General features: G+C 37.8%; 1 protein-coding gene across 1 annotated transcript in view; it reads right to left on the minus strand.

Annotated features, from left to right (window-relative positions):
- The window catches only part of YLPM1 (YLP motif containing 1), a gene marked incomplete at its 5' end in the record, with an annotated part of 65,119 nt that overhangs the window by 10,538 nt on the left and 32,176 nt on the right, over window positions 1-22,405 (minus strand). Inside the window, 13 exons of the mRNA XM_081086252.1 lie at window positions 2,333-2,413; window positions 3,941-4,024; window positions 4,496-4,579; window positions 4,667-4,843; window positions 5,055-5,174; window positions 5,462-5,524; window positions 9,624-9,778; window positions 10,650-10,768; window positions 11,244-11,439; window positions 11,665-11,757; window positions 11,871-12,291; window positions 16,769-16,889; window positions 19,328-21,439. Coding sequence (XP_080942378.1) covers window positions 2,333-2,413; window positions 3,941-4,024; window positions 4,496-4,579; window positions 4,667-4,843; window positions 5,055-5,174; window positions 5,462-5,524; window positions 9,624-9,778; window positions 10,650-10,768; window positions 11,244-11,439; window positions 11,665-11,757; window positions 11,871-12,291; window positions 16,769-16,889; window positions 19,328-21,439 — 3,826 coding nt within the window. The remainder of the gene's footprint in view (window positions 1-2,332; window positions 2,414-3,940; window positions 4,025-4,495; window positions 4,580-4,666; window positions 4,844-5,054; window positions 5,175-5,461; window positions 5,525-9,623; window positions 9,779-10,649; window positions 10,769-11,243; window positions 11,440-11,664; window positions 11,758-11,870; window positions 12,292-16,768; window positions 16,890-19,327; window positions 21,440-22,405) is intronic.

Genomic DNA, 22,405 nt, shown 5'->3' on the forward strand with positions numbered 1-22,405 from the left:
GTGTCAGCATCATTTAAGAATCAATATATCTCTTGACTATTGGGAATGTTCAATTTCATAATATAGACTGACACACAGGTAATTTCATAATATAGACTAACACACAGGTAGATAAGTTGCAAAGTATGTTGAACATTTCATGACAGTAATATCTGTATAAGAGTTTAATAGAGCATCAATCATTCTTCCAGGAAACCTACAGGTCTTATACATTTCTAGTCTTTAAGCCAAATGAATAATTCAATTTCAACTCATTAGACAGTATTTCAGGTTTATAAATTATACCATCTTTTTCAAATACATTTTAAGAACAAACCAAGACAAAACTATGCTGAAGTGATGGTGTTAGAAGTTAATTAAGTATTGATGAAATTTGTACAAGTTATACCTCAAAAATCATCTGAAAACCTTAAGCATCATTACAATAATTATAAATTCTGAGTCACATCTAATGTAGTCACTGAAGCACTAATGAAGGCAAAATATCAAACCAATGATCTCTCTCTTCCCCTCCCCCAAATTCTCTTGACAAGAAAAGTTTGGCTTTCACCCAGCTACAGTAATCAATAAGTACATAGTACAAAATGCAAAGTTTATTGAGAATTTCAATAAAATGGTATGAATGACATGAGATTTGCTCTTAACCCTTTGGTTAAAATTTACCAAGAATCTTTTACTCTTGGAATAAAACCCAGTAGTAGAAGATCTGGACTTTGCCTTTTTGAATGGGTTAAGAGAAGTTTTATAACAGAGATAAGCAAAATAAGTATATTAGAATCTTTTACTCTTGGAATAAAACCCAATAGTAGAAGATCTGAAATCTGCATTTTTAAGTGGGCTAAGAGAAGTTTTATAACAAAGATAAGCAAAACAAATATATTAATTTCTCCCTGCTGGAACCACACCCTGTTCTTACTTAAAACAACATCTTCTCACTTAAAATGTTAAGCCACTTGGAAATAAAAGAGATAGTCCAGCAGGGTAGAGTCCTAAGGCTTCCTTGCCAGCTTTCTGATATAAAAAATGTAGTGTTACAGTAAAATAAATGTTTTATTTTTAAAAATTAAAAGTTCTACATTTTGACCTATACTTAAGCTAATCAGATGTTATGAACCAAATCCTGAACTGAATCTCCACAAAAGAAAAATGGACCCTCAGAAAGCTAACATTATAGACTTCTCACACAATCACTTACTAGTACACACGCTGCAAGTAGCTAATGAAGTCAACAGCCATATTCCAGAACAGCGTGGACCTTTAAGTGAGTTTCCTGCCTACATTTTAGCTCATATATGCCAAAATACAACTTAATTAAGAAAAATACTTTATTTAAAGAAAAGAAAAACTGAGACTCAAATGCCATTAACTTTAAAGCTTATTTTTTAATCCACATATGAAATCTAGAAACGTAGAGGCACCATCTCTATATAAACACACAGTTTCTATCCAGAGTCCCCTATATCAGACACGGGTTTAATAGGACCACTCCTTAAAGAGCCTGTATTCTCTGGGAGGTAGGAATAATGGTTCTTGCTTTGTATATTTTCAGAAGAATATGAGAAGCAGTTTTAGCAAGGGCTGAAATATTAAGTAAACAAAATAATACTTTGAATTTAAAAAGCAACACTATTCCAAGGCATCGCTAATCTCTGTACCTCATTTACCAAACACAGAAAAGTAACATAACTATATAGGTCACATATTCATGATGACAGAGTAAGGCAAACATCTCTAAGACGTATGATCAAAAGCATTTACAGGAGATACACAGTAACTTTGAACTCACACTATGTGAGTCTCTAATCAGCCTAAGCAAAATGCATTGCCTACGCAGTCAAATGATTTTCCCCATCACTTAACAGCATAAAATGCAGAAGAACAAATCCAGCAGTCTATGGCAACCCTCTGCCTCCTCCTTCAATAAGTTTTCTGCCTCAGTTGACAGAAACTCAATTTTGAGATCTTACAGCAAAGAAGAGAAAATTATGCATATGGGGTAGTCTGTACCAGATATCTGCTGAAGTGCAAGAATACCCTTTGATCTGTAATTGATTTCCTTAAAATGTATACTCCCCTAAAGCCACCCACAAATAGATGAATGAATACAAGGTAAGTTTCTTAATATTCTTAAAATTTTCTTGTAATAACACAGTAGAGGGTTCTTTTGAGCAGGAGAAAAAAAATATCCAGAAGTTTCCCTGAAGATGATTATGGAAACTTCTACCACTAAGGTGCACATCAACAGTAATAATCTGACCATTAGTCTGAATTTAAACACCTAAGAATTTTAATAAAAAGACACTTTGTTCAAAGTGGTTGGTCTGTCTCCTACCAGTTCGTTTTCCTCTTCTTCTGCATCTTTCTTTTCTTCCTTCTGTTCTTCGATATTTGCATCAAAATCTTCCATCTCTACCTACACCACCCCAATAATCATAATAAAAAAAAGACTGAGTTAACATTTAAGAAAATGTTGATTCCCTCATTGAGATTTGAAATGAACACAGTTGCCCAGAGACAGCACAGACTTACTGTTACATACCAATTAATTTCTAACACCCTAAACTTCAAAATACACTGATAAAAGGCAATAATATTCCTGCCTTTAATTTTTCTGGGATATCTATCTTTACAATTTCCTAAGGAGTATAATGATCTGTCCTACCTACGTTGATAATTATCTATTTTGAATGCCTATGAATTACTAAAATTTCCTTTAAGAACCTTTAGCAAGCATTTTTCTAATCAAGTAAAACATGTATATGATCCAAATTTAAAAATGTAAAAAAGGTTATAGTGAATAGTAAAATGACAGTAGCTTGGTCCAGAATGGTAGCAATGCAAACAGAGAGGTATTTATAGGGTGAAATCTGAATATGAACTCTATATGCGGTGACTCAGACTTCTAGTTTTGTAAGAGAATGCCCTTGCTCTTGGGATACCTACTGAAATATTGAGGGGTGAATGGTTATGAGATCTGCAGCTTCACTCTCAAATGGTTCCACAATAAAAGGTTAATATGCAAATTAACCTTTTCAGGGGGAATAACTGAACAACTGGTCACTATGATGTGCGCTGTCCACCAGGGGGCACACGCAGAACACAGCAGGCAACGGCAGCAGGCGGGAGAGCGCAGAACATGGCGGGCATATGCCGTGGCAGGATGGTGGAGGTGAGTGGGGGCACCAGACCAAGGTGCGGTGCTGGTGGCTGTCATCGGGGCGAGCCTCTGGTGGTTACTCAAAATTCTTTGCTCCCATGCGCCGCAGTCCTTCTTGGCGCTTGCACCTGCTCCCAGCGCTGGCCCCACTTGCACCCACTATCGGCGCCAGAGCTGCCACTCGCACCCGCTGCTGGCACCTAGTGCCGGCACCGATCACCGGGCGCCAGCACCGATAGCTTGGTGCCTTCAGCAGGTGCGAGCAGCAGCTGCCAGCCCTGATCGCCCCTCAGGGCTTCTCCACCTCCCCCTGCTCCTGAGGGGCGATTGGGGCTGGCAGCCACCTCTCGTACCCACTGCTGGCAACAGCCCAACTCACACCCGTTGCTGGCGCCAGCCCCAATCGCTCCACACCATCAGCAGGTACAAGCAGGGCTGGTGCCAGCAGTGTGTGGGAGCAGGAGCGGGATTGCTGGCAGTCAGGGGACCAGGGGCCACAGTGGGAGGGGCCGGGCAGGGGCATGGAGGATGGGCCAAGACCTGCCCCAGTGCCCACCGCAGCCTCGTGGCCCCCTACTAGTAATAATAATGAGGAGGAGAGGGAGAATATTATCTATATAGAGAAAAATGTGGCAAAATATTAATAACTGATGAATCGCAATCATAGTTGTACAGGTGCTCTTATATTATTGGTGCAACTTTTCTATAGTTTAAATCTTTTTCAAAGTAAAAAGGGTAAGGAAAAGGTCATTTTGCACTGCCTTTGAGGCAAAAGACCCTCACCTCTTCAATAGCAGCATCTTGCAACAAAGAACGAATGTCCAGACGCATCATATGACGAGGTGCAGTTTCCCAGTGATCAGCCATCTATTGAGAGATTCAGAGGATCAAGTTATCTCTGTAAACTATTCAAAGAAAGACCAAGGGAGCATCCAAGACAAATTAACTAATGTTGTGAAGTCTAACAGACTAGCTCCAGGCAGAGCTAGGCCATCTTTTTCACTCAGTGGTTCTCAACCTTCCTAATGCCGCGACCCTTTAATACAGTTCCTCATGTTGTGGTGACCCCCAACCATAAAATTGTTTTTGTTGCTACTTCATAACTGTAATTTTGCTACTGTTATGAATTGTAATGTAAATATCTGATATGCAGGATGTATTTTCATTGTTCGCGACCCACAGGTTGAGAATTGCTCAAAAGGATAAGAAACATTTACTAAAGCAGATAGAAAAGATATTTTGAAAGTAAAGGGGATAAACAAGAAATTCCAGACATCAGAGATGAGACAGCCTAAATGAAGTTTAAAATACAACACCTTCTATGTTTAAAAAAATCACCTTGTTTATTTCTTTAAGCTTTCTTCCATGAATATTTCTCTTGCCACAAGTCTGGTTATCGGCACTCATTTCAGCCAAATACACCTAAGAAAGAATGAATAACTGTTAGGCAAACAAATACAGCACTTATATTATAACACAAAGTACTCAAAAATTATTTTAAGTCTTTACCTCAAATCCCTTGGTTTTTGCTGCACTCCAAAACTGGTCAAAATGTCTAACTCTGTCATTGATGGCATCCAGGATGATGAAAGGGAAAAAGCCATCATCAAGAGTCTTTTTGAAAGTTTTGAACATGCTGGTGCGATAGGTCTCCTCCATCTCAGCTTCATATTCATATTCCATTACCTAAGATCCCCCAAAAGAGATATGGAGTTAGCAAAAGCAAAGAATCATCCTACACCTCTTCTTTGGTCAGCATCTGGATAGAGATAGATTTATAGTCATTACTTCATACCAGAGTACTAAAGTTTGTGTTAAAAAAACAGAGAACTCTTTCTTTTCTCCCAAACAGCCATATTTCTCCTTTCATTGTTAATGAATTAGGATGTAACCATACCTTCTTTTTCACTTTCTTTCCAGAATCTGGATCTTTTTCTTCTTTTTCCACTTCAGTGATGAAGTAATCATCCAGGCTTAGAACTCTGGGTGCAGGTCCTCCAAATTCTACCTCCTTATCCTAAGAACCAGATAGTTCAGAAAGTTAGAGAATTTATGAAATAAATTAATGAATGTTTACACTAAAGTTCCTTCTTGTGGCTAAATAATATGCAATCTTTTGGTGGTTTCGAATCACACAGAAGCAAAAATATTTGTCTAAGCATATCAAAATTTATACGGGACAGCCTCTACCATATGAGCCAACAAAAATGGATCAAATGGGAAATTCTGTATTGATAAACGCTGCCTGGTAAAAAGACAAGCAGCTAACAAAAGCAACTGACTCTTTGGCTTTTCCATACTCACTCGAATAAGTTTTGCAACATGTGTCTTTCCACTGCCTGGCAATCCTCTCATTATAACAACAATCTGAAACACGATAAAAAAAAGAATCACTCAGAGAAGATTTTTTTTACAATAAAATCTTATAGTTAACAATGATCTGTATCATTCTCCATGACAGACCACATGATACGCCATGAAACAAATGTTAATAAATTTTAAAGAATAGAAATAATATAAACTACGATGACTACAATGGAATAACAAAGAACAAGAAGAAAAATAAAAAAATACTTTGAGATAAATAAAAATGAAGGCAGCATACCAAAACTTATGAGATGTAGCTAAAGCTGTGCTCATAAGGAAATTTATAAAGAAGAAAAATCTCAAATAATAACCTAACCTTTTACCTTAAGACACTGTAAAAAGAAGAACAAACTAAACCTAAAGCAACCAGATGGAATGAAATAATAAACATTAGGGCAGAAGTTAATAAAACGGAGAACAGAAAAACAGTAAAAGCTGGTTCTTTGAAAATATCAAAAAAATTGACATACTTTTAGCTAGTGACAAAGAAAAAAGAGAGAAGACTCAAATTATTAGAGTCAGAAATGAAAGAGGAGACATGACTGCCAACCTTATAGAAATAAAAAAAGGATTATAAAGGATTACTATGAAAAATGATAGGCCAACAAATTAGATCATGAAATGGACAAATCTCTAGAAAGACACAGACTATTGAAACTGACTCAAGAAGTAATTAGAATAGAACTAGGACAAGAGATTGAATTTGGTATCAAAAACTACCCACAAAGAGCACCTGTTGGGTGACTAAGTTGATTGGACTGTCATCCCGTACAACAAAGAGTTGGAGGTTCGATTCCTAATCAGGACACATACCTAGGTTGCGGGTTCAATCGCCAATTGGGTGAGTACAGAGGCAACAGATTGATGTTTCTTTCACAGTGATGTTTCCCTCTATCTCTCTCACTCTCCCTTTCTCTCTCTAAAACATATCCTCAGGTGAGGATTAAAAAACTATCCACAAGGAAAAGCTCAGGCCCAGAAGACTATAGTACATTATTGAATTCTAACATTTAAAGAAGAATTAATACCAACACTTCACAAACTCTTCCCAAAAATAGAAGAGGAAGGAACAATTCTGAACTCATTTTATGAGGCCATTTCAAATCAAGCAGATAACCTGGAAACCAAAACCAAATACATCACAAGAAAATCACAGATATCTTTTATGAATATAGATGCAAAAATCCTCAATATAATACTAGCAAACTGAATCCAAAAACATATAAAAAGCATTACACACCAAGTGAATTTATCTCAGGGATGTAAATTAATATCTGAAAAGCAATTAATGTAATATATATCAATATAATAAAAAACAAAAATACACACAATACAGTAAAATAAAAAATCTACTTATATAAAAACCATGGGTGGTGTTAGTCACATACAGAGGAATAGCGACCAAGCGGAAGGAAGTCAGTCCTACAGGGGTCTTGGCAACGGCTGCGCCCTCCCCCCAGCTGTTTCCCTGAGCTGTTTCCTGTAAGGGCGGAGTTTGAGGCAGGAACCTGCCCTGGGAGAGTAGAGGCAGATCTTTCTAAAGTGTGCCCCAGCACGGGGTGAACCTGAGTGGGGCGGCTGAAAGGCTTAGAAAAGACAGACAAGAGAATGAAAGCCGGGTCTCAGTGGGACGCTGCTTCTCTGAGAGATGGCAACCACACCTACAGCCATGCCTTTAGTTTATAGCAGATGCTACGAGGCAAAGTAAGGGCGTGACCAAGATGTTTACAAACATCCTCCTGGATTTCAATCCTACTCAACTACAAGCACCTGAACTCTATCAAGCCCACATCACTCAGGCACGTGGGGCCACCTGTTCCGTCCATAGGTTCAAGCTTACAACTACAGCTGTTGGCTATAATTGTGCTGGGAGGGCCCTTCCCTCCAAGCTGGGACTTGCACGTGGCCATGAGAGGACTGTGCCCTCTCATTAGTCCAAGGCTTGAACCTGTCCAAAACACTGTAGCGGCTCCCCACAATAAAGTTTTAATTCTGTTTCTTTGTTACTAATGTTGTAGCCCCATCCCATAACAAAGAAACAAAGGAAAATTTCCCCATCGAATTTCTTAATAGTATTACTCCTTCGGGAATGCCGTGTCATAAATTAAAATTGAAAGTGGGTGCAATCATCATGCTATTGAGAAATCTCAATAGTAAATGGGGTCTTTGTAATGGTACCAGATTTATTATCAAAAGATTACGACCTAACATTATCGAAGCTGAGTATTAACAGGATCTGCAGAGGGAGAGGCTGTTCTGATTCCAAGAATTAATTTGTCCCCATCTGACACTGGCCTCTCATTTAAATTGATTCGACAACGGTTTCCCGTGATGCCCGAATTTGTGATGACTATTAATAAATCACAAGGACAAACTGTAGACAGAGTAGGCATGTTCCTACCTGAACCCGTTTTTGCACATGGTCAGTTATATGTTGCTTTCTCTCGAGTTTGAAGAGCATGTGATGTTACAGTTAAAGTTCTAAGTACTTCATCACAAGGGAAATTAGTCAAACACTCTGAAAGTGTTTTCACTCTTAATGTGTGTACAGGGAGATATTAGAATAAGTTTAATCACTTTATCAGTCATTGTTTGCATCACTGTTGTTTTTACATCATGTTTTTGTTGTTTTCATATCATGTTTTTGTCATTCTTATATCATGCCTCTGTTGTTATATCCTTTTGTTACTATGTATTTATTAATAAATTTATATATTATTTTCATATACATTTTACTAATTTCCTTTCATCTATCACACTTCTATTATAGAGAAAGGGCAAATAGCAATATTAAAGTATCTCTGCTAATTCCCTTTTTTAAAAAAATATATTTTATTGATTTTTTACAGAGAGGAAGGGAGAGGGATAGAGAGCTAGAAACATTGATGAGAGATCAGCTGCCTCCTGCACACTCCCCACTGGGGATGTGCCCGCAACCAAGGTACATGCCCTTGACCAGAATCAAACCTGGGACCCTTGAGTCAGTAGGCCGATGCTCTATCCACTGAGCCAAACCGGTTAGGGCAATTAATTCCCTTTTAATGTGCACGAATTTCGTGCACCGGGCTACTAGTAATATAATAAAAAAACAAAAGCCTTGACACAGAAAAAGCGTTCAACAAAATCCAACATCCTTTCAAAATAAAAAACATTCAACTAACTATAAATGGAAGGGAACCTTCTCAACCTGATAATGAGCACCTACTGAAAACTTAATGGTGAAAGACTGAAAGTTTGCTGAGGTCAGGAATAAAATAAGGATATCCACTCTCACACATGTACTAACCCGAGCAACTAGGCAAGAAAAAGAAATAAAATGTATCCAGGTTAGAAAGAAAGAAGTAAAACCACCTCTATCTGCAGATGCCCTGATCTTGTGTATACAATATTCTAATAAATCCACTAAAAATCTATTAGAGCTAATAAATGAGTTTAGCAATGTTTCAGGATATAAGATCAATATGCAAAAATCAACTGAATTTCTACACAACTGAACAGTCCAAAAATGGAATTAAGCATACTATATCCATAACATTAAATGTAAATAAATTAAACAATCCAATTAAAAGGCAGAAATTGTCATACTGCATAAATAAACATGATCGATCCAACTATATGTTGTCTGTAGAAGACATACTTTAGATTCAAAGACACAAATAGAAAGAAAATATAAGGATGGAAATAGATATCATGCAAACAGCAACCACAGAAAATATAGATGCAAAATATACTAATAATAGATGAAATAAATTTTAAATGACTTATATACATATACATCAAAATATCTGATGAAAATGTCCAGTGCCAGTTTATTAAAATGAAATGTAATTATTATGCAATATAAGATAAATTTAAAATGTATACATTTGGAGGTCACTAGGAAAATTTGCCAAGCAATTAAGTTCTAACTTCTGAGATTCTATATAAGGTAGGTAATTTTTTAGATTATATGATAGATTGGAGATGGTAAGATGCCTTGAATCTCATATTATTAGTTTGTCACAGAAAAGTAGAGAAATTCTATTCAGGATATTAAATTTGAAAGATCTCTTGTCAGCTGTTGATTTGCAAGAAAACTAGTCAACTACATAGGACTCACTCTCTCAGGTCTGCTCTCTCGGCCAGGGGGTTTCAAAATATCATCCACATTCTTAGATTCAGGCTTCTTCTCTACCCGTGGAGCTGGAGGTGGCTGGTGGCTTAGTGAAGGAGCTGGCAGTGGCATTCGCTCCTCTGGGTAAGTTCTTCGTTCTCCTAGAATTTCAGCAGTTGAACAAAATTACTACTTGTGTAGTAATTATTTAAAATTTTAACTCTTTCCACTCATCCTAAGGTAACATAATTCATAATGATCTGGGAGCCAAAGCCACCTTTAACCTTAATTAGAAAATTTTTAAGTAATGAAAATCAAGAAAATGAAAAGATTTAGGTATGATTTCAGGCAAATGAATGTTTTGAGAAATACTCAATTCATCCTTATTTGTACTAAATTTAGGAAAAAAGTTAAGCAACAGGACATAAAAGAATAATATATACTTACTGGATGGTCCCAAGTATGACTTTAGAGTTTGTCTGTAACTTCTGCTTTACAGTTTTAAGAACAAGAGTCACCAGCTTAGAAAAGTTTGTTCTTATAAATAGGTATACATTTCTAGTTTAAGTGGAATTTATAGCAGTGAAAAATTAAAAGCAACCTAAATGTCTAACAATAAGTCTTATATTTTATCCACTCAGTAGAATGTCAAGAGCCATTATATAATAGATTTATATGTGGAAAAAATGTATAAAATGATCAATAGGAATAAGCACAATAAAGAAACTGTATTTATATTTTGATTATAACTTCATTAATATGTATGTGAAGACAGAATGAGAGGAAAACATACAAAACTATAATAGCTGTGATTTGATGGGTGATGGAATTATAAAGGATTTTGTTTCTATTTTCCAAACTTTTAATAATATAAAACAAGCAATTTGTTTTAATTACATTGCTATTTTTATGATAATGCTGCCATGCCTTAGAAACCTGAGTGCATTTTACTCTGTAAATTTAAACCCATAGCTACAATGGTTGTTGGCATTCTCAACATCTTTATATATAGTTAATAAGGCACTGCTCTACCTCCAAACATGGATGGTCCCTCATAGGCTGGTCGGTCAGACTTTCGGTCATAGGATGGTCTATCAAATCCCCCTCTTCTGGATGAAGAATGGTCTTTTTTGTCTCGATATGACTGAGTCCTAGGAGGTGTAACAGGAAGTGGTTTGGTAAGTAAAAAGGAATTGGAAATCTCTGTATCATAATGCAACACCATTACCTGCCCAATTTTCTCTAAAAGTAGTTACTACACATAGTCAATATTTATATTTTTATTTTGCTTTTCCATTTAGATCTCCCTGCATAAACACATCTAAAGAGCTCAGAAATTGCAAAAATAAATTGTTTGTCTATTAATTAAGTAATGGCTATACCTTTATTGATAATACTATTTCCTTCCCTTTCTGGCTTTCTCCTTCACCCATTTCATTTTCTAGAATTTAAGCTAGCAAAACTTAAGCATCTAGTTTCCTGAAAATTGGTCCAGAACTACTCTTTCCTCTCCAAATTATACATAAGAAAGAATATGTCATTTGCTAAATTTCCTTTAGACACACTGACTTTTACTAAACTCAAGTACATGATAAGTACCTGGCCAAGTTATTTTTCATAGCATACCTATCATCTCGAGGTCGGCGTTCTCTGTCAAATCTATCCCGGTCATAGTCAATAACACCACGATCCCGGTCTCGGTCTCGATGGGTCTCTCGTTCCCTTTTGAAATCTCGATGATCTGCCATGACATTGCTCTGACGATCAAAATAAGGCTCACGGTCTCTGTCTCTATCGTAACGATCACGCTGGCCTGCATGCTCTACAAAAATAATCAGTACAAAATAAGAACAATACCATTTTTTCTAAAAGGCAAAAAAATACAAATCTAACTTCACAACTAGTAGAAACTGTTGTCCTAATTTCAACTTATAAATCTTTTAACTATATTAAAAAGAGGCCCAAATAATCTAACCAAAGGGAAAAAACATGTGATAATTAGGTCCTAAAAGTTTTTTAAAAATACTGATCTCTCTAGGACTCCTACCTGTCTCAAAAGTTGATCTTTCTGGTAATGGATCTGGGCGCAGAGTTATTCTTTCTCCATAGGGTATCTGTTCAACTTTGTTAGTGGACATATCTGGTAAACAAAATCAGGGATAAAATACTATATGAGTGAAGCTTAAGAAAGGCAAAGCTGAAGCTAATAATTCCTTTAGAATCCCAAATACAAACTTAACCACTATCACTCACCTCGGCCATGGCCATAGTCAACAGTCTGTTGTACTGGTGGTGGTTTGGACATTGGTGGCATACCCATAGGCATTGGGCCAGGAGGGGGAATGGAAGGGTGAACAGGTGGGGGTGGTAACAATGGAGCAGATGGAATAGTTACAGTTTCTGGTTTAAATTCTGAATTCAGTCCTTGTTCCTCATTTGTATCCCAGAGGCCATAGAAAGAATCTTCATCCCAGCGTTCCTGTTCCACCGCTGAAGTGTGTGGCTTTATCACTGGAGGAGGAGGTGGTGGAGGAGGAGGTGGTGGTAGTGGTGGTGGTATTGGGATAGGCGGCCTGGTCAAAGGAACAGATGATCTTACTGGTGGAGCAGAGGGTCTTATAATTGAACCTGGTGGTTTACCCATAGGAGGGGGTGGTCTATATGATCCTGGAGGCTGGAAAACAGAGTAAATAGCTTTAGTGGATGAGAATTCTACCATGTTTTTGCACATCAAATTTGGTTTTCAATCCATAAAAGAAAAATTTAATAAGCTGCACTCATTTAAAATTCAAAACTTTTATGCTTTAAAATACACCATTAGGGAGAAAAAACAATTGGCCCTTGAGGAACACAGGTGTGAACTGTGTGGATCCACTTATGCACAAATTTTTCCCCCCAATAAATATCTACACTGTTTGTTTATTTATTTATTGTTTAAGGTATTACAAATAATAGTACATGTCTCCTTTTTTCCCCCCCATTGACCTCCCCCCGGCCTCCCCTACCCCCAGCACTTGCCCTCATCACCCCCCTCCCCCAGTATCTTGCGTCTATTGGTTGTGCATGCATACAAGTCCTTTGGTTGATCTTTTACCCCACCCCCCCACCCCTCCCCTACCTTCCCCTTGTAGTTTGACAGTCTGTTCGATGCTTCTTTGCCTCTATTTTTGTTCAACAGTTTATAATGTTCTTTATATTCCATAAATGAGTGAGATCATGATTTATCTTTCACTGATTGGCTTATTTCACTTATAATAATGCTCTCCAGTTCCATCCATGCTGTTGCAAATGGTAAGAATTCCTTTTTTACAGCAGCGTAGGATTCCATTGTGTAGATGTACCACAGTTTTCTAATCCATTCATATGCAGATGGACATTAGGATGTTTCCAAATCTTAGCTATTGTAAATTGTGCTGCTATGAACATAGGTGTGCACATATCCTTTCTGATTGGTGTTTCTGTTTTCTTGGGATATATTCCTAGAAGTGGTATTACTGGGTCAAATGGGAGTTCCATTTTTAATTTTTTGAGGAAACACCATACTGTTTTCCATAGTGGCTGCACCAGTCTGCATTCCCACCAGCAGTGAAGGAGGGTTCCTTTTTCTCTGCATCCTCACCAGCACTTGTCGTTTGTTGATTTGTTGATGATAGCCATTCTGACAAGTGTGAGATGGTACCTCATTGTTGTTTTGATTTGCATCTCTCGGATGATTAGTGACTTTGAGCATGTTTTCATGTCTTTTGGCTTTCTGAATGTCCTCTTTCAAAAAGTGTCTATTTAGGTCCTTTGCCCATTTTTTGATTGGATTGTTTATCTTCCTTTGTTAAGTTGTATGAGGTCCGTGTAAATTTTGGAGGTTAACCCCTTTTTGGAGATAACATTGGCAAATATGATCTCCCATGCAGTGGGCTTTCTTGTTTTGTTGATGTTTCTTTAGCTGTGCAGAAGCTTTTTATTTTGAGTCCCATTTGTTTATTTTCTCTTTAGTTTCCACTGGCCTAGGAGCTGTATCGGTGAAGATCTTGCTACGACAAATGTCTGCTATTTTGCTGCCTATGGCTTCTTCTAAGATTTTTATGTTTAAGTCCTTTATCCATTTTGAGTTTGTTTTTGTGTGTGGTGTAAGTTGGTGGTCTAATTTCATTTTTTTTGCAAGTATCTGTCCAGTTTTCCTCTACACTGTTTTTGATTTGCTTGGCTAGGAGTCCACAGGTTGTGTGTGTGTGTGCATGCACTAATCCATGCCATTTAATATAGGGGACTTGAGTATCTGCAGATTTTAGTATCAACGGGGTGGGGGGGGGGGTGGGGTGGTATCCTGGAACCAATCCTCCCAAGCCCTCGAAGATACCAAAAGACAACTTAAGTTTTTGGGGATTTAAAAGTTATATTCAAATTTTCAACTGCAAGAGGGGAGGTGTGTATGTGTGTGGTGTCCCTAACCTCCATGCAGTTCAATGGTCAATTGCACATGCAAATCACATATCTGATAAAGGACTTGTATTCAGAATATAAAAACTCCTAACTTAGTAAGACAAATAATTTTAAAAATGGGAAAATATTAAATAGATATTTCCCCAAAGAAAATATATGAATGGCCTATAAACACATTAAAAGATACTCAATATTATTATTCATTAAGGAAATGCAAATTTAAGTCACAATGAGATACTATTTCATACCCAGTAGAATGGCTATAATTGATAACAAAGATAATAATAACAAACGATGGCAAGGATGTAGAAAATAAGAATCCTCTTAGATAGCTAGTGGGAATGTAATAGGGTGCAGCCACTCTGGGAAATGTTTTAACACCTTCTCAAAAAGTTAAACATAAATATACCATAAACTCAGCAATTTCATTCCTAGGTATCTATCCAAGAAAAACATGTCCACCCAAAGACCTGCACACAAATATTCATAGGATTATTCAATAACCCAAATGTCCATCAACTGGTGAATGGATAAACACAACATGGTATATCCACACTATATATTATTACTTGGTAATAAAAAGAAGTACTGATTTATGCTACAACATGTATGAATTTTAAAAACATTAGCTAACAAGCCAGTTACAAAAGATTGAGTCTGGTCAAGGGAATGTACCTGGTTGCAGGCTCAATCCCCAATGTGGGAGGCAACCGATTGATATATCTCTCTCAAATTGATGTTTCTTTGTGTCTCTCCCTCTCCCTTCCTCTCTCTAAAAATCCATGAAAAAATATATTCGGGTGAGGATTAACAACAACAAAAAAAAAAAGAAAAAGAAAATGCCTATGTAGGACAAAGCTATTATGTCTGTAGTACAGCTATCCAGACATGTTTTAAATATGTTAGGAACTCCTGGGACCATTGTCTACAAATAAAACAAAAAGTGGGTGTTTTTTTTCATACTATATAGTGAAAGCACTAGATATATTTATAGAAAACAAAACACCCTTATAGTATTTATATGAGAAAGGATTAATATCTATATTATATTAAGGATGATATAAATTGGTAAGAAAGCCTTAAGAATCAAACAGGTGAATTGGTAAAGAACAAAAATAGAACATTTACAAGAAGAAATATAGTGAACAAATATGGAAAAACATTTGTTCACTAATTATCAAAATGCATATTAAAATATTTTATTAAAACTATTATATCTACCAAATACATTAAATAAGTGATGCTTGCAGAGCTACAGTACAGATGTCATACAGCTATTTTAGAGAGCCACTGTCTATATTACAAGAATCATTAAAAATGTCCTTGCCCTACCCAGTTTGGCTCAGTGGACAGAGCGGCGGCCAATGGACTGAGGGTCCTGCGTTTGATTCAGGTCAAGGGCACATACCTCAGTTGCAGTCTCAATCCCTGGCCTTGGTCAGGGTGCATGTGGGACGCAATCAATCGATGTCTCTCTCTCACATTGATGTTTCTCTCTCTCTCCACCTACCTTACACTCCTCTCTAAAAATCAACGAAAAAATATCCTCAGGTGAAGATCAACAACAACAACAAAATACAACAAAAATGTCCTTCTTCAAGACCAGTCAGTGTGGTTCAGTGGTTGAGCATCAACCCATGAATCAAGAGGTCCCCAGTTTGATCACTGGTAAGGGCACATACCGGGATTACGGGCTCAACCCCCAGTAGGGGGTGTGCAGGAGGCAGCCAATCAATGTCTCTCTCGTTCATTGATATTTCTATCTCTCTATCCCTCTCCCTGCCTCTCTAAAATCTACAAAAACATATTTTTTTTTTAAAGTCCTTATTCTTTAACTTAAGTATTCCACTCTGGGAGTTTAAAATACTTTTAAGAAGTTATCTAAAATAAGAACTTGATACAAAGGCATTCATTAATGTATGCTTGGTTTACTTATCAAAAGACCATACTTTTAAGATTTTCAAAAGTCAATTACTATTAGCCTTTTACCTTCCCAAAAATTTACATTTAAAAAAATGTATTATTTTTATTGATTTCAGAGAGGAAGGGAGAAGGGGAGAGGAAGGGGGAGGGGGAGAGGGCGGAGAGAGAGAGAGAGAGAGAGAGAGAGAGAGATAGAGAGAGAGAGAGAGAGAGAGAGAGAGAAAGAGAAACATCAATGATGAGAGAGAATAATTGATGGCTGCCTCCTGCACGCCCCCTACTGGGGATAGAGCCTGAAAACCAGGCATAACCCCTAACAGGGAATCGAACCATGACCTCCTGATTCATAGATCGATGCTCAACCACTGAGCCACACAGGCTGAACAAAATTTATTTATTTTTTACTTTTTTTTAGAAGCACAGTTGATATGACTATCATATTTTATTTTTAAACATATTTGTACTGATTTCAGAGAGAAAGGAAGAGGGAGAGAGAGATAGAAACATCCATGATGAGAGAGAATCAAAGAGAATCATGGATCAGCTGTCTCCTGCAAGTCCCCCACTGATGATCGAGCCCACAACTTGGGCATGTGCCCTTGACTGGAATCGAACCTGGGACCCTTCAGTTCGCAGGCTGACACTCTATCCACTGAGTCAAATCCGCCAGGGCAGAATTTCTATTTTCTATAGAAAAAATTTATACTTGCTTCATATATCAAAAGATTAAAGGACAGACAAACATACAAAGTAGGAACCACTGCATTTTCCGAGCACACATTTTCCCATACCAGATACATTCCAGGTCTTGAAGGTGTATTCTGCAATCTCGAATCCTGGGATGGTAGGTGGTCAGGCATCTGTGGCTCAGACCCAAAGTCTTTCATCTTTTGAAGCTGTTCTTTCTGCTCCCTGTAAACAAATAAAATTGCCATTGTACATAAGGCATGTCTACTCCATTCCTCAATGATTACAATTAATATAGAAGAACAAAGAGACCTAAGAATCTTGTTCTAAAACCCTCTACAGTGCTCACAGAGCACCTCCAGGGTAACACCACTCTCTTGCCTTGATGTAGCTAACTGATCAGACATCTACAACCTATAAATAATTATAAATTATTGAAGATCTTCAAGGACAGGTGCTACAACCTGCACCTCATTAGTCTATTCTAATATTTCATTTACTTGTCATGTTTTTCTTTCATCCAATCAAAAGCTGCCATTTTTTTTGTGTGTTCAATATTCTTTATTTAGACCAGAGGTTGCAAAATGGTGGCCCATGGACCAAATATGGGCTGGGAAGGTTTTTTTGAATTTGGTGTTCACATCAGTTTTCAAAATCTGAATTAGTTGCCCTTATTTACAAAGCAAAATATTTCATATAGAAATTCAAATGTTAAAGAGATTTGGTAACAATGGGCCTATATTCCCCACATGCCAACAATTAGCTGAGTGTAGTGGCTGCCCACTTTAGACAAAGGCCTTGTGCCACTTTCACTCACTTTTGTTACCTGTCAGCTTCCTGTGGGTATTTTAGTTAATTGCCTCTGCTGTATATGGTGAGAACAATGGTCAGTCTACACCTTTGAAAACACCACTTTATATTCCTAAAGAGTAATTATGTAACTTCAAGTTTTTCTTTAAATGTCTGGTCAAATTCCTTTTACCTTTTCCTTACAATGACCACCTTAAACACATGCAACCTCTCCCCACCTTTTACAATATTCTCCCTGCATTTGTAAAGTGTAGTGATCCAAATGGATACAAAATAAGGGTCAAGTATATAAAAATATTATTTTATGCCTTGTGTAAATCATGACTTTATACCAACACAATGTAGCTTATTTGTATTCAATTATGACCACTTTTATTCATCATTTCATATGTTTCGTTTAATTATGTTTTTGTTGCCTAGAAAGAGCTTTAAAAAAAGAATGATGAAGAAGCACTTTTTATCCAGCGTTTCTTTGCAAAGCGATAATGGAAGGAAACGGAAACTTTTAAAAGAAAAGGAAAGAAACTTTGGCAGATTAGCAACACCAATCAGCTTGGCGTTTTCAAAAAACAAAATAGATTTTAGAGTTGGACAGACTATGCTCCAATTCTGGATCTGCCACTTTTTAGCCAAGTGGACTTAAACTCTCTGAGCCTCAGTGTCATTTATGAAGTGGGAATACTACTACTTATTCTTTACAGGCCATTGAGATATAAGGATTTGAGATAGGAGGATTGAGATAATATATGCTAAATTACTAGCACAGTAACTAGCACACAAGATTGTTAAATTAAAGGCGTCTATAATTTAAAAGTGAGTTGTATAGTAGTTAAATATTCTAGGGTATGCTTTCCACACTATTAATAATCTGGAAAAGTTAAACCTCATAGAAAGCTTTTGATATAATTTCAATTGGTGTAAACCACAAATATAGACCAGAATTGAATAATGAAAGAAACATAATACATTGGAATATATCAAAAACTAACCATTAATTTATTTTCTCAAAACACAGCTAATTCCCAAGAAACTACTCAAAAAACTTACAATCTGCCAATGACGCCTAAATTCTTATCTTAGCATACAGTTGGTTTAAGGATGAAACAATTTATACAAAGCTACAAAGCACACAGTTCCTGGCACATCATAAGCATACAATAAATGTTAGCTTTTGCTACTACATGGGAAGCATTATGCAGATACCTATACATACATAGTAAGTTGACTGTAAGTTAAGAAATCCAAATTCTATTCTCCATCTCACAAAGAAAATACTTGATTATGTATAAATAACATCCTCAAGTAGAGATATCAGCTTCTAATTATAAGGAAAGATAAAACATCCCCAAAAGAAAGTATCAATGGTTAGACAAATCTGAGGATGCTTCCAGGTAAACCATTCTTAGCTTCAACAGAGACAAATATGAGTCCTTACAGCATTTTCCAAAGTTATGTCAAAGATTAATGAATATGAAGTCTATCAGATCTAATACAGAAGAACAAACTGCCTCCTGGGGAAAAACAGGATGTTACATATGAGCTCTGAAATCCAGAGCACTAGAAAGTTGAAGTTTGACACTTGAAACATGCACAGGCATGGCATGTCAGCAACACATCTATAAAAGCCAAGAATGGCCATCAAATTTTCACATTTCAGAACATAAGTTTATAATTAACACAGTTACTAAATACCCATCCTAATCCTAAAACAGCACGGAATGACCAGAGATATAATTATAATTACGTGATAAGAACTTGAAGTAAAATTAATTCCATTCAAATACATCACATTTTTAAAAAGCAGTCTGAATGTGGCTTTGACTAAAAGAAATGATCTTAAGTAGTCAACTTACCGAAGCATTTTCAGTTCTTGTGCAGCTTTCAAAATGATTTCGTGCTGCCTCTGACTGAGAACCATTACCCCTCCAAGGCCTTGGTCAGAGTCTAAATTTGCATCCGACCCCATCATTTCAGAAGAATGATGTGAGGAGGGCATGTGTTCCGCAATGGGGGAATGTCTATCCACATCAGATGGGTACCATCTGTCTGATAACCGTTCTCTTTCCCAGTCCATTCTGTCAGGAATATAATCTCGCTTTTCCCGCCACGTATCTCCTCTTTCTGGATACTCTCGGATCCTCAACTCACCCCTATCACGGAAATCTCGATCATACCCATGGTCTCGATTTCTTTCTTCTCTCCATCTATCATCCCGATATCTATCCAAAGGTGGAAGAGGTGGGAGGGGTGGTAAAGGTGGAAGAGATGGAATATCCCGTTCACGGAACTGTGATTCTTGTTCATCCAGTGGTCTCCCATAATCTCTGTCCCACTCATTATCCAAATTTCTATCATACATATCCATGGGTCTTCCAATCCGATCCACATCCCTGTCCATTTCCCTGTTGTAGTCCTCATCCATATCCTGATCTCTCTCCCAATCATCCCACCAAGGGCCTCGTCTATCTCCATCATGCGATCGAGATGGTGGTGCTGAGAACCTGTCCTCTCGGTTATATGGATCTAGTGTATCATCTCGATAGTCACGTTCACTTTCTCTCCAGTATCTCTCTCTATCCCAATCATCAAGTCTTTCTCGTTCCATTGGAGCATTTCTACCATCTAGTGGGAACTCTTCATGCCCCCTCTCTTCTCCATGGTTCCATGGAGCCCTAGGAGGCTCATCTCGGTGATATGGATACATTTTTTCCCCACCATCACCTGGTTCTGGTCTAAACGGACCTCTGTCACGACCAAAATCTGGTCTTCCCAGTCCCCTTTCCCGACTGCCAGGCCCTCGAGGTGGGGGCCCCCTCTCTCTGCTCCCAGCTCTTCGAGGTGGTACTCTCTCCCTACTCCCAGCCGTTCGAGGGGGTCCTCTCTCCTGACTTCCAGCCCTCCGAGGTGGTCCCCTTTCTCGGCTGCCAGCTCTACCCTTGTCCTGGCTGCCTTGCAGACCACCCGGCACTTTCTCCCGACTGCTTCCTGGTCTCACCAACCCTCTGTCCCGACTGCCTTCTCCTCTGTTCATCTTCTCTCGACTGTCTTCTCTTCTACCCATCACCTTATCGTGAAAGTCTTCTTGCTTGACCAACCCTGGGTCACAGCTGATTACCTGGCCTCGACCTCTATTTACTAGTTCTTTATCCTGTGTGTCTTCCATTCTGCTTTGCCCAGGACCTCTGTAAGATGAGCTGCTGCCTTGATTGCTTTCTAACCTATTATCTCTACTATCTGGCCGAGGCAGCCCTTTATCTTGGTTATTTTCTGAATGGGGCAGACCAATACCTAAAGGTTTAAAATCATTATCTGTGTTTAATGATGATGATGTTGCTACTATTGCTCCTCCCTCCATACCCCCTGTTTCTGAGGGAAAAGTAGATTGAGTAGGTACAGGTTTATTTGCAAGGGATACAGGCTGAGTAACAGCTTGGGTTTTGTCCATTTGAGTCTCCATACTCTGAGAATTCTGGTCCCATTTAGAAGGCTCTATGGGCACTTCCGAGACTTCGCTTTTAGGTGGCTCTTGTTGAGAGTCGCTTAGATTCTCATTTGCCTGAGCCGCCTTGGCATCCTTTACATCTGCACCAATGGGTAATGCAGCTGATTGCATGTTTAAATTCTTCTGCTGGTTACTATTGGTGTCTGCTAATGGTTCTTTGTTTCCTGAAAGAGGTTCTGCTTGTGACTTAGGTTGCTGCTGTTGTTGCTGTCCCAAAGCTGGTTTGGGGCCTTTCCATTGTGGTCCACTCTGTCGAGGACTTAGGGATGTATTGGGGGTAATATAAAACTGAGATGCTGGCCCCCGGGGAATCATTCCCCATTTGCTTTTAGTGCCCTCTGCTGGGTGACCTTCATATCTGGGTCTTGGCCCATCGGGGCGATTTCCTTCAAAACGAGGCCCTTTGGGTCTCGGTCCTTCACACCTTGACCCTAAATCCTCAAATCTTCGAGGACCATCAAATCTACAAGTAAAACAAAAGATATTACTCAAGACAGTAAAGCAGAAAAAAAATTCTCCATGTAAGAATATTTAAGGCAATCTTGCCTTGGAATTTGTTTACAACAATGACTCTTTCAGTCATTAAACAAATCCTGAGATATCTGTATCTTAGAACCAGCATGCTAAAGTGGCAGTACTCTGAAGGCCTTAGGACAGGCTTTGGAAATCATATCAGTTTTATCTAATTCACTTCGATACAACTCCTGCAGCAAGTCACTGATGTACTGAACCGTTAAAAAAAACAACACAATTATAAACACTGTGCCTTAGTAGACAGAAAAGTCCACTAATTGTAATGGAAAAAAATAAATTCCAAGCTATCTTCAAGAGTACGTTTAGAATTAAAATATCACTTAAAAACTATGAAACAATCAACAAGATAATATAGGATTTTGATAAATATTCTTGGAGCTAGCATTATCATTTTAACTGATTGACAAAAGTTAAAAAAACCCAGCAGCCAGTCATATTTTCAGAGTGTGTCCTGACATTTTAAAGTCTGGACAGAGATGTTTTTGCTATGGACCTACTCACTGATTCAGTAAATATCTAGTGCACATTTTTAATCCCCTGCCTATCAGATACTACACTACATTCAAGGGCTATATGAATAAGATGTCATCTGTGTCCCCAAAGGGTTTGCAATCAAGGAGAAATAGAATATAAATGTAAATATGTGCTTAAAAGTACAATAACTATAGTCTGCCTGAATATAAATAAGGGCGGCAGAGAAAAGAATGATCAATTCTACCTGGGTAGTGGTGGGGTGCTGTTCAATAAATGCTTAAATTAAGTCTTGAAAGACAAATTCTCTCAGATCAGGCTAACAGAGTATGTTGGAATGAGAGGAGTGAGAGGCAGTTGCATCTCAGGCTAAGGAAGTATTCTGAGGAAAGGCAGAGAAACAGATACCAGCAGAGCATGTATG

Source organism: Myotis nattereri (assembly GCF_964212035.1).
Source record: "Myotis nattereri genome assembly, chromosome: 1".
Classification (NCBI taxonomy): Eukaryota; Metazoa; Chordata; class Mammalia; order Chiroptera; family Vespertilionidae; genus Myotis; species Myotis nattereri.